This window comes from Paramacrobiotus metropolitanus, unplaced genomic scaffold (genome assembly GCF_019649055.1).
Source record: "Paramacrobiotus metropolitanus isolate TYO unplaced genomic scaffold, Prichtersi_v1.0 Parri_scaffold0000056, whole genome shotgun sequence".
Lineage (NCBI taxonomy): Eukaryota > Metazoa > Tardigrada > Eutardigrada > Parachela > Macrobiotidae > Paramacrobiotus > Paramacrobiotus metropolitanus.
Genome location: NW_026570276.1, coordinates 391,089 through 404,087, shown reverse-complemented (window position 1 = coordinate 404,087; position 12,999 = coordinate 391,089). Strand labels below are relative to the sequence as shown.

The following is a 12,999-nucleotide window of genomic DNA, read 5'->3' as shown; positions in this document are numbered from 1 at the left end:
GGATATAAAATTTATATTTCCATTGAAGTACCGCGTTTTGCGGTGTAAAGAAACCAACCTGTTCTACAGCAGATTGGGTCCTGCGGCTACTGTTAGTCCGTCAATGCTGGGATAATTAATCGCCGTATCACAAGAACAAAACTGTCTTGGGCAATCAATCAAATCATGTTGGATACAAAATCATAAAATGCGAATTGCAACGAACGGGATGCTACCTTCATTCTGCATTGGCACAGTTAGAAATTAATGTGTGAAAAGTCAAATAATATCACAGATTTACCGCAGAAAAACTTTCAGCGCAGCAAAGAACTGTAACGTATAACGCAAACGGTACAAACGCACGCCCATATACTGCAAACCAAAGATGTGCTCGCGGCAGTAATTTTAGCCGACATTGGTGCTGCCAGTCTAGCCATATTACCACAGTTAATCATCGTGATTCATTGTGCATGTCGCACTATTAATACTTACGCAGCAATAATGTATCCAACATATGTTTTATTAAAAATGACCAAATTGCGAACAGCCTGCGCACCGAGCAAAAACCGAGAATATATAGTTTCTCAATGCTTGCTTAACCAGCTAAACTGCCTAAACAAGAAGTGTACTCCACTTGTACAGATAGAGTACGAAGTGTAGAGTTCACAGTAGGTTGTTCTGTGGTTAACTAACTAGTACTATTTATTCAAAGCAAGAACGCCGAAGGTAAGCCCGGAACTTTACCCACTTTGGGAAGCTATACCAAGCATGGCCGGAAACAGCCTCAAACCATCACCCGTTCAAAAACATTATTGCTTAGGCGATTGACACGAGTTCACATTGCGCATTCCCCAGTTTAAACCCGCTTTACCCAAGTATCTATCAAAAACTACGAGAACGGAAGAGGCTGGGGCATACAGTTATATTGGTATAGGTCAATTGCTTTTGGGTAACCGTTGCGCGTCGGGTAATAAAGAAACGCGTAAAAATCTATCCATGACTCAGCGAAAAAAATATCGTCCAATCGTAAGGCGAGTACGCTTCCGTGCCAAGAAAGAAACTGAACAACGGAAAAACTGAAGTGGAACGGAAAAATTTATTTTTGATGCTTTAATGTGGTACTATGTCAAAAAAGTTGATCCTGAATTTAGAAGTGTGAATCTGGGTCGCTGGATGCACTTTTGGTTCAGACAAACAAAAATTTTGTTGATCTGTGCAGGAGAGTTCCGAGTTACTCGTAGTTTGGGTAACGGTTGCGGTTCGACGTCGAAGCGCAACGGTTACGCGGACGGGTAAGCTGAAAACCCATCCCAGAATCCTGGTTTACCAATCAAATCGTTTACCTGCTTACGCGCCGTGACGTCACGTTTTTTTACCCGACTGCCGCTTGCGCGTCGCGTAATGCTTACACAGAGCAATTGACCTATACCATTAATATGCTTGTATGGCTGGGAGAGGCCGGCTTACGCGACGCGCAAGCCGAAGTCGCGTAAAAAACGTGACGTAAGCAGGTAAACGTTCAGATTAGTAAATCAGAATTGTGGGACGGGTTATCATGCAGTTTACCCGTCCGTGCAACCACTGCGCTTCGATATCGAGGCGCAACCATAACCCAAACCACATGCGTAAACAGCTCTACAAAAACGTTTTGTGTTTTTTAACAAAAACTCCCAGAAACAAACATCCAACCTAAAAATTGGTTTTTGGTCACGAGATCACATTTAATTGCCAATTTGCCACATTCGTGAATAACTGAAAATGGCTTTTTCATTTGCACTTCGACGTTCAGTTTTTTTCGGGCACACAAACGAGCTTGTCCTGGGATGTGTTTGAAATTTTTCGCTGACTTATTGCTAATTTTTACGCGCTTTGCCCGTTACCGGCCGCGCATCGGTTACAGAAAGGAGTCGACCTCTCCCAATGTAATTTCAAATCTACTATGTATCATTTTAGTGATTTAAATCTTTCTTTGTGCACGAAGAAGCTGTGATTCTCTGGAAAATATCGAATATCCCGTGTACGATGTGCAGTGCCGAACATGTTGAGAATGTTCATTTAGCGAACCGTAGTGAAAGTGTTACTTCCCTTGATCAAGCAAGTAGAACCAGATTGATAAAGTTATCGGCCACATTCGTCATGGAAGTGCCGGCTTTTTTTCAGTCCGACGGTACCATTCATAGCGACATTGCACATTTGGAAGGTTTTGTGCCGCGAGGTGGTGCTACCCAGCAGAATAATGTTTATACCGCGTTGCGGAGATTCACAGCTGTAATTCCACGTCTCCGATTTTGCTTGCTGCTGGGGCTAGTCGCATTTAGGCGGCTGTGGAGTGTGGAATGTGGAATGTGGAGTGGCGATGAATTGCAAGAAAACAAATCCACTTGCAGCCTGGAATGAGAATTACAGAAAGGTTACCGGATGGACAACAATCTTAAAATGTTAGGCTGGTCGACCGGTAACGATGATGTGGAAAAATGAGTATCAAACAAGAAAGAGAATAAAAGTCGATTTTTTAAAATAAAATTTAAATCCAACCTTTCAAAAAGCCAAAAAATTAAAGACTATTTGATATTATTAATTATTTTATTAGGATTGATTACTGAACATTGTAAATATTGCTTTTCTATATTTATTGCTGACTTTAAAACAGGGATTTGAAAGATCGTTTTGGTTGCTTTCGCTCTCTCGCGGTTCGGTTCAAACTAAAATACAGCACTAAATTAAAATCCTTCGGAATTAAAGATGGTCCGCGACCGACTATGGAGACATCGTTTTCGGAGCCAATCCAGTCCCGTAACTGGTTGCAGACATGGAAGGCGCAGACATTGCAGAGTGCTAGAAGTACTCGCAATTTAAATTGCTTAGAAATAAACCGTAAATTGACTGGTAAAGATTATTAGAACAATTAATGTCAAAAAAGTTACTAGGCAAGAAAAATCGTTTCGCAGGGAGATGCCTAACGCTCGCGAGAAAATTTACGCTCCTTCCTTATTGAGGACATCAACACTCAGTTTACCTGAGTGTTGATGTCCTCAATGCATCAATACTCAGTTTACCATAATAACCTTTAACATTTACGGCTAACTGTAGCGCTGCTGATAATTATACTAGTGCAGGCACAAGATTTTGTTACGAGTGATTAGTTCCAGATCCAGATGAGCTCTTTCCAGTTTCCGCAGTTATTCATATCGCCTTCGGTCATCCGTTCTGCTCTCCTTTGTTTGCCTGAAACCAGTGACAGCAATTACGTAGGTTGTACGTAAGCGACTACCAAGCGGAATACAGATATGTTCACGGAAATAATCTTAACATCACGGTCGCTTTGCGCTCTTTGTGAATTGATTATGAAAGGAACGGTGGGAGTGTACGGGTAAGTATACACTAGATTTTTGCTCAGTTGAATCGAGCAATTACTAGCCGCAATAGTACATACGTCGAGAAAAGCCGGCCACTTCGAGTCAAACAGTTATTTTCCTTTTCTGGCTCTAAACTTTTTATTTACAGTCGCTAGCATTCACCCATTACGACCCTTACTACGAAAGCACATCTTTGGGCAGTCGGACAAAAATCTGCAGGAAAATGACTGCCAATCATACCCCAGGTGTGAACAGTTCCGCTACCTTGTCCCTTTCTGTTTTCTCCAGTCCCTCTGATTTTCAAGTGGCAGGAGCAATTATAGCACTAATCCAGAACATTATCGCTTTAATTCTGTCGGTCGTGGTGTTGGGATACTACCTGTATCATCCGGCATTACGCACGCCATTCAACATGTACATCATACAGCTGCTGTTTCTTCAGTCAATCTCCCTTATTTTGTTTCTACCAAGCAAAGGTCTAGCGGCTGCTGGCCGTCATCCCGCCGGAACATTCGCATTATGTGCGCTGAAAATGACCCAAGACTGGGTCGTGCAAATCGTGGCAACGACCGGCCACGTGCTCATCGCCCTGAATCGCATCTGGGCCGTTACTTGGCCGATTTCCTATCGGCGACACCACAACCGTAACCTCGCTGTCACAATCGGTATTATCAGCGCCGTGGTTATTACTGTGGTACGAATGCCGGGTGTCATCGTGGCGCTTTCTTTCTACCGCGATCCAGCTTCTTGTGAGAATACACGGATCTTCCTATGGAGCCTTCTGCCGCTGTACATGGCATTTACCAATTATTCGGCAGTAACGCTGCCCTGGCTTATTATTGCTACATGTCCGTATGTTCTGTGGAAAAAGCGCCGCTCAGCACAAAAAACTGTCAGTCCGCTAAACGGTGCTGGGCATGCTGTGTCACGCTTAAGTGCTTACCCTAGGCGATCAAGAAACTTTTTGTTGTTTTTTCTGATGGCATTAATCGTCCTGGTAACCTGGACGCCTTCCATGTTTTACTCGTGGTTCTTTACGCGAACGGTTCTGGGGAGTGCGATAGTTTTTATTATCTTCTCTTTTTCTGCCATAAGCGATCCTATTGTGTTCTTCCTTATTGCCAGGATCCCTGCTTCCGGTGAAAGAAGGTTTCAGAATCCGGATGTTCCGCCAGAGAACCAGACACTTCGCTCTTATACAGTCGCTGTTGGACGCAACTAGCAATACATTGATTCTATTGGTATTTAATTTGATGATTTGTTGTTATTTTATGGTAATAAGGTATGTTTGTTTTTACAAGTACTTACACTCTGTACCTTGATACTGACTACGGTTAGAATCTGAAATGCCAGCTGCGAGATACAAGAAACTGCGCCCAGATCAAATCAAACAAACGTAGTTAGGACAGCAAATCATCATGTATGTACAATCTACTGCAAAAATGACTGGGATGCTTCCTGCTACCGTCGTAAAGCATTCTCGTAAAGCCGACTCTTTGCGATGCAAGCAAAATGCAAATCGAACTGCATTCTTGTGCCGTCGACGGTGTTATAACTTACAAGATACCGTAAATGGTTAAATTTTGTATGCCGTCCAAATTGCCCGGTTAAATTTTTATACATTATAAGAGTACAGATGAGAACATCTCACCCAAGAATCACATGCCAATTCAAAGGTCCGGATGTCCAAACGTTCTGCTCGCATCGATAAGGCTAAGATAACTGAGTGGAGAAAACTGACGGCAGAAAATTGTTCGCATCCGCACTTTTCGTCGAGTCACCATTTCCTGAGGAAAACTTTCCTCTAAGGTGGCGCTCACCAAAAAACTGCCGTCGACCGGAGCGAAGCGAAGCTCAACTAGTTCAACAAAACCAGAAAGTTATCTGTCTGTCCCGGAAGTGGAAGGTAACTTCTATCTTACGTCATCATTCCTTATCCCCTAGAGGTGGGGATGGCTTTTTGCTTAACTACTGCAATTTTTTTAACCAAAGTGCCATCCGGTAAAATTTCAGTTTTGTGTGCTTATGCAAACCTAAGCAACTCAATTTCTTTGGTTAAATATTTTATGGGACGTCGAAAAATAGCACATTTCAGGGCGGTCAAAGCTCTCACAGCTCCGAGATTGGCAGATTACCTCTCACGTCATTCAGCAACAAATGGCAAAGCTGATAATGCATTTCGCATCGGCGATGTCGAAGCGCTGCTACTTCATAACTTGTGCAACCACTGCTGAGCTGCTGAGTGGAGCTATTTTATCAATGAAATTTCGACCTTTCTTAGGCTCTGTTATCATTTTCGTCAAAATCTTTCTTTTTGTATAAAAAATTAACGTTTGTCCTCGATGAAATGTAACAACTACTAACAAAAGTTTCTGCACATCACAGTTTTTGTTGTATGTATCAAAGATCAGTGAAACAAAATTACGGGAAGAAATCTCAATAAACTGTTTGACGTTCCACAATGTACGGATGGGCTCAGCCAGCCTGTTTCCCACAAAACGAAAGATGAAGGCAACGACGCGAAAGCCGCTTTGTGCGTTGCAATTAAAAAAGTTTGGTCTAGCGATAACGTTTTTCTAACACCCTTGCCTCGACACTTTGTTCTCCGTTTTTAATATGAATGCAGACAGAAAGTGCTCCGCCGTAATATTACTAAACCTTAAGGTATTCCAGCGACTGGCGTGACGTCACGCTATGTGACACGCAATGTGCAACGCAGTGGGCAACCCCAGCGGGTTCTGTGTTTTTCAAAACTTTCAGATTAGTACAATCCGTTCGTACTATGGCTCAAAAAATGCAGAAAAAAATCTAAGTTTGTAAACCAAAACTGACAAGTCAAACGCTGTCAAGGAAACGAAAGCTTTGAGGTGGTTTGCCAGTCCAGAGACCTCCATGCTAAACGAAAATCCTTGGTTCTTGATCTGTGATCAAACGAAGCGACCACAACCTGATCAGTCAACCAAAACGAAACAATTAAAATTTAATCAATCAATGAAAACGGTCAAACAATTCAGATAAAAAAAACAAGAGATCTTTGTTTAGCGTAGAGGGCTAAGGCAGACTGCCTCATAGACCTCTATGGTAAACCAGAATTACGTTAATCGTAAACTTTTCGTTTGTATAGCAACTTTTTGCTTACCAACTTTCACTTTCCAAACTTCAAATTTTTTTCCGCATTTTTTGAGCCCTAGTACGAAGGGATTGTACTAATTTGAAAGTTTCGAAAAACACAGAACCCGCAGGGGTTGCCCACTGCGTCTCACTGTGCGTGTTCTCTACCATGACGTCATCGTACAAGGTGCATGCTCTATTATGGCTCCGCTTTTCATTTGGTAAAACGAATTTAAAAAGTTAAATATCTGCAAAAACTTTGCAGCGAAACGACGTCACACTGCCATGCCCAGGAGGCAACCATTGGCGTACCTACTAAAATCGCAAATTGCGATACTCACTTTTAAGTTTTTCGGTTTATTTCTGCTTTTAATGGGGTTGAACCAGTTAAAACTGCTTCTCAACAGCATATTGCGTACAGTGGTTTCAAGCGCTTGATAATGCAACGTCCAGAAACCTGAATCCAGAAACCTGTATCCATCCAAGTGCAATGGTTCTACGAGTGACGATATGTTCTTTGTACTAGTTAATCACAATGCAACGCTGGGGACACTGTGATAAACCAAACAATTAGAGCTTATCAGAAGCGGTATTAGCGACTGCTCATGTGCGCACACGGGAATTATCTCATTTTCTTTGTAATTCCCAGCAATTGTTGATCCGGCTCCCGGTAATCCGCTTGAAATAGCCGTCGTTTACCCGTAGATTCTTTGTCTCAGACCTCAGTTGCTGTTTACGTAAAGTGACCGCAAAATCCCGTATGTTCAAGATAATTTTTGCGCCACAGTAGTGCTCGATATATAGAAAGTATTGATTAGTGACCCAAGGGACGGAATATTACTGATCCGGCATTCTTCAAGCAGTCACGCTATAGATACGCAACCGGATGGTGCAATAAAATTATGCCCGACTGCCCAAGTATATTGCATCAAGAAAGCACGGCCGCTAAACCGTGCAGCTCAATGCCGTTCGAATGCTTCATGCAGCTGTAAACAAGTTTTATAATCCAGTTCTAGGAAAGATGCCTGTTAACCATACTTTGGATAATAACGGTTCGGCATTGCTGCCGCCGTCAGTTTTCTGGAGTCCATCTAATTTCGATACAATAATTGCAGTTATTCTACTATTTCAGAACATGATTGCCTTTATCCTCTCCTTTTTGGTGTTGGGATACTATTTGTATCATCCGGCACTACGCACACCGTTCAACATTTACATCATACAGCTGCTGTTCCTGCAGTCTATTTCCATGATTATGATGCTCCCAAGCAGAGGTCTTGCGGCCGCTGGCCGTGATCCCGCTGGCACGCTCTCCTTGTGCGCCCTGAAAACGGCACAAGAGTGGGTTGTACAAGTTGTGGCAACGGCTGGCCACGTGCTCATCGCCTTGAATCGCATTTGGGCCGTCACTTGGCCCATCGCGTACCGGCGCCATCACAACCGTCGAGCCGCTGTCATGATTTGTCTGGTCTGCGCCGCTGTCTACGCTATAATGCGGATACCGGGGGTGGTCATCGCGCTGTCCGGTTACCGCGATGCCGGCTCTTGTGAAGATAGTCGGGCCCTGGTATTGCGTCAATTACCGCTGTATGTCAAGTTGGCCAACTATTCCGCGATGCCGCTACCCTGGCTGATTGTGGCGTCGTGCCCGTATGTTCTGTGGAGAAAGCGCCGTTCGGAAAAGAATGTTTCAGTTATTCCTGCTATCGTAATTGACCATTCTACCTCACAAACCAGGCGCACTATAATGATGCGCAGAGAAAGACGATCACGCAAGTTTTTGCTGTTTTCCCTGATGGCCTTGATCGTTCTTGTAACCTGGATGCCCTCTGTGTTCTATTCGTGGTTCTTTACGCGAACAGCACTGGGAAACATGATATTTTCCATTATTTTTTATTTTTCCGCCATAAGTGATCCGATTGTGTTCTTCATCATAGCCATGCCTGTCGCGCCGGGCACAAGGAGTTCCCAGAATGCGGATATTTCGCTTGAGAACCTTACAGCCCGCTCTAACACTGTAGATGTTGAACGAAACAGCACCCTTAATAGGAGCTAAGAATCCCATCATGACACGCGCAAAGGCGCCGTTCGAAAAAGCTTGTGTCGTGTTACGTGTATGTTTGTCATGCGCTTTCATACAAGTAGCATAACAATTTTGATTATGTGACCCGTGCTCAGGGCTTCAATTGAAGTATCTTAGCGAATCGGAACTCGTTATTATACTGCTGATTTTGTCAAGCGAGTGTTGTTATGTTACGTTGGTATTGCTATTGCCGCAGTGTGGGTTAGTCAAAAGGGGGCGAACCTTGCAGAGGCAGTACGTGGTACAACGGTTCTGTGCTTATTTGGCTGTCTTCTTCTGTTGCACGAGCTGTTTAAGCCGTTTTCCCTGGCTTACAATTGTTAATTTTACCTCTCAACTATTTCCAGTTAATAATAAAAGTGCAGTGATCACAATTCACAAACAGCGATAGAAAGCATAATTTTGAATATATGTAGTTGATGTCTAGGTACCGTTCAATAACCCTGAATATCTGGGTTCTACGTACAAAACATTAGATTCGAGAAAAGAACTCTTACCAATTGTAAGAAAACCTCACAAAAAGCAGAAGCAGAACCTATGAATTAATAGGAAGCGCGTAGGCTGTGAAGAATTTACTAACCACTGCGCTTATCACTACGGTGATAAGCGCTGTACGTGATGGTGATAGTTACCGCTTACGTTAACTTGTAGAAAGGTCATGGATTCTGGGAACTGGGAAGCACATGAAATGAAAAAGATAACACTAAAAAAAAATAAAAAGTTCACAATTCACCTTCACAGTATTTAGAAAATATTACTAAATTGGGGCATTATTGTCTTAAACAGGTTTAGTGTGGCGTTCATAGAATATTCAACGCGTTGCGCTTAATAGGGCACTGGTATTGTGGAAGTCGGATTAACAACAACCTTCTCGTGTAGCCCCTTAATAGATGACTGTAGGCACGTCTCATTATACGCTTCGAAGATGTCATTCGCCGCTCCGAAGAAACACGGATTCGTCACAATTTGCTGGCGAGCATTCAACCCTTTGGCATCGCCGCACGACCCGTACTTGTTAAGAAAAGTGTCAATCACCGGATCATACATGGCATCCAATCGTCGGCCGTGTGTTGTTCCCAGCAGCCACCAGGAACTGCAAATGCCCGTCACCGGACTGGGAACCAAACAGCCATAAAGCAACGTGAAATTGGCGTCGTGATACACGGTACTCAAGCTGAGAATTCCTACAATACAATAACGTTAACAGGTCTCACAGTATGGGTTTAATCATACAGCAAACATGCATCATACGTCTCTGATCAATCGAACCGGGTCCTTTTTCGAAGAACAAACCGTTCATTCGCCCATTGCTGTGCACTTCACCGACGTAATAACCATACCAACATTTAGCTTCATGGATGCCACCGGTTAAAATTCGATAGATGTACTCCATCCACATTACTTGTGAGGTGGTGTTAGGAGAAGCCGACCAACTGGTCCCGATGGTATGCCATTTAAAATCCAAAGTAAAACCACGTTCTGCTAAACCATGAGCAGCATATCCTTCCCATGAACCGGCAAGCTGTAAGCCAAAATACCGGAATATAAATTCGGAAATCGGACTTTTCACGAGAAATCTTAAGAATTATCAGGCACGCGTTGTACTGTACATTCGCTAGTTAAAACGTCCGGAAGGCAATAAATATTAAATATGAATTTTCTTTGGTTTCTTTATTAACGTATTACTGTATTAAATTTGATCAATCAGCGGCTCTTCGCGATTTAGAAACCCATCCCCGAAACGCCTTGGGGCGAACCCTCATAAAATTATAGCAAGCTGCAACCCTTCCTGAAATGCACAGCCGAAGATAGTAAACAGTAGTACAAATTAAAATAACGTATTACGCACTTTATAACCGTTTATACATTTTACTACCTTAAAGAAAGCATTAATACAATCGTTTTTCTTTTAGCACTAGAAAAATCCAGTAAACCTCGAGCGAAAGTTTCGTCGGCCATGTTTACGCCAGAAATAATAATAACAACCGTCCCTGAATTAGAAGCCATCCCCGATATAGAGGCCCTGTTCAACTAACAGTGGCCTTGTGTCACTAACTGGTAAGTATATTATTTTAATGAAATGTTCTGCTGTCCAACGGGTATGTCGCCCGCCCAGTGATTTGCTCGGCTGTACGTACATTACCTCCGCTGGATCTAGCAGGATTTCACTGTCGATGAAGTTCGGTAGCCGACAGTCGGGAGAGGGATTCAACGCAGTGTAATTGCCCAACGAACGAAGGCCCTGCCTGTCTTTGGCAGAGCAATCCGGCAAAAATGTCAACGGGCACGAAGGGCGTTGGTCGAATCGTTGTTTCGGGATATCGTTAGCTGTGATACAGTACGCAGCGAACACCGTATTCAGAATATTGTCCAGGTCATCCATATCGGTTGCCGACATATCGAAAGGGTTTCCTCGGACTTGGACCATAACGAGCGGGGTTGTACAAGTTCCGTCTAACCTGGGACCGTTGCAACCGTACGCTACCAGGAGCTTCTTGTAGTCGTGATATAAAACATTAAGATCAACTTCCCCTGTACACAAATGCGACGATCAGGTAAAGAAAATTTAAACATGGTTAATTGTTCAGGAACGTTTATGCATGGTTAATTGTTTTTGATTCCTTGTCTTACTCATAAGAAAATTATCCTCCGTTGCCGCCATCGTTCCAACCATGCGCCCGTCAACCGTATACAGTCCTGTCCAGAAATGATTTTGACATGTCCGATTTCCTACAACCGCGCTCAACCTGAACTGAGCCGTCACGGCCCACGCTGATTGATTAGTTGAAGTATCAACCGTCTGCGTAATGACATCCCATTCTATGTGCTGATTGAATGGAGTGACTGAGCTGAACTGGGCTTTCTCCCGATACATATACCAGGTACCCGTGATCTGCAATCAACTATCAAAATTAATTAGGTAATGGCTGTGCACCCCGACAACCAGGGCAAGACTTACTAGTATATCTTCTACCCTAGGCCACAGTAATGGACATAAAGCAGATAAACAATTCCGGTCATACACTCTGTACCGGTACATCATGATGCACAAATATGCATACAATATAGGGTGTGGCTATTCCCACCGCCTCGCAGCCACCATTTGGCTATTGTCACCACCTTTCACCGCTTTTGAGCTATTCCCACTACCTTTTTTAAATGAAACCAACACTAACTTTTACTATTCCCACCTCTTCATAGGAAATGTTATTTTACTGCATAGTTTTTAAAACTTTTCGTAAATCTCAAAAACACGTTTGATAAAATTGTTTTTTTTTGCGCTCCGTATGTCGGAAGGCTTGTTACCACAATTTTTGACAATGGCACTAGTTTTTTTTTGCTGGCAGCACTGCTATACGAACAGAATAATCACCGACCAGTCGACCACCGTAATAGTGCACAGTTTTATTCGAACTTTGTTTTGTCGCAACTGAACAGGAAAGTGAATTATGACTAAATGTGAAGAATTTAGAAGAAGTATGTATATTGAAAACAGATTGGAATAGCCGAGCGCAGTAAAGCCATCAAGGGGCTGGAACAGCCAAAGGTGGTGCAAAAATTATTTAGAAAAAGGGGGTGCGAATAGTCAAAACGGAGTGAAAGGGGGTGACAATAGCCAAAGGTGGTGTCAGGGTGGTGAGAATAGCCATTTCCTACTACAATATAATTAACCACAAATCTTTACGCCAAAAAATCGGGGGCGCACAGCCGAATTATGCGCTTAGCGTTTAGCGCAGGGTAGATTTTCTTGCAAAAATTACTACCGTAGCTACGAGTAGGTAGCTACGAGTAGGAGTAGAAGTACTCGTATTAATATGAAGGCTAGTTTATAATTAATTTTAATCGATTACCTGTTGAGGATCGTTGATCTCGGTGGATGGCGGAATCGCGACCGGCCACTGTGTTTGGCAGAACTCTCGTTCAGCCAAGCTACGATTCAATTGGACTAGGATATTAAAAGATCACGCTAATTAGCCCTAGCAACGCAGGTGCAAGTGAACAGCGCAAATTTTTCTTAGGATACTCACGGGAACCAATAAGCCAGACAAAAACCGTGCACGACTTCAACATGGTTTCATCAACGCGATATGGAGAATTTTCGATTGGACTATGCTTTTGTTTAAGAGATATGTTTAGCGGCCATAAAAAAACAACACAGCAAAGAAATTTAATCAGCGCCTTTAAAGCTTATAATCGTCACTGTAAACTACGTAACCCATACTGAGTTTCATACTATAACCGGCGGCAGTACATGGTCGAGCGTTCGCCGACCTTGCCATGCTGCAACGCGAAACGGATGTGGCAGTATCGTAAGCTGTCCATCAAGACATTACAGGTGTATGAGCTGCACCGTTGCACTGGACATGTGCGCTTTAATAATAGTTGTAGCAAAGAAAGTTTTAGCGGTGATGTTATAAGAGAATTGGCCTAGCGTTCAACACAGTACGTGCAATTGTTTTTCTGATCCGT

General features: G+C 43.1%; 1 protein-coding gene across 1 annotated transcript; it reads right to left on the bottom strand.

Annotated features, from left to right (window-relative positions):
• Positions 1 to 9,141: 9,141 nt before the first annotated feature.
• LOC129592857 (uncharacterized) lies at positions 9,142 to 12,687 on the bottom strand. The gene is made up of 6 exons (XM_055488996.1): positions 12,558 to 12,687; positions 12,381 to 12,475; positions 11,161 to 11,422; positions 10,673 to 11,061; positions 9,781 to 10,051; positions 9,142 to 9,713 (listed from the first exon to the last, which is right to left on the bottom strand). The coding sequence occupies exons 1-6, from the start codon at positions 12,598 to 12,600 to the stop codon at positions 9,355 to 9,357; spliced, it is 1,419 nt and encodes a 472-aa protein (XP_055344971.1). The 5' UTR covers positions 12,601 to 12,687; the 3' UTR covers positions 9,142 to 9,354.
• Positions 12,688 to 12,999: the final 312 nt, after the last annotated feature.

Coding starts and splice junctions, on each gene's coding strand:
- LOC129592857 (XM_055488996.1), bottom strand. CDS start 12,600: ATGTTGAAGTCGTGCACGGTTTTTGTCTGGCTTATTGGTTCCC. Junction 11,423..12,380: donor AGATCAACGATCCTCAACAG/GTAATCGATTAA, acceptor AGTTGATTGCAG/ATCACGGGTACCTGGTATAT. Junction 10,052..10,672: donor TCCTGCTAGATCCAGCGGAG/GTAATGTACGTA, acceptor TTTGGCTTACAG/CTTGCCGGTTCATGGGAAGG.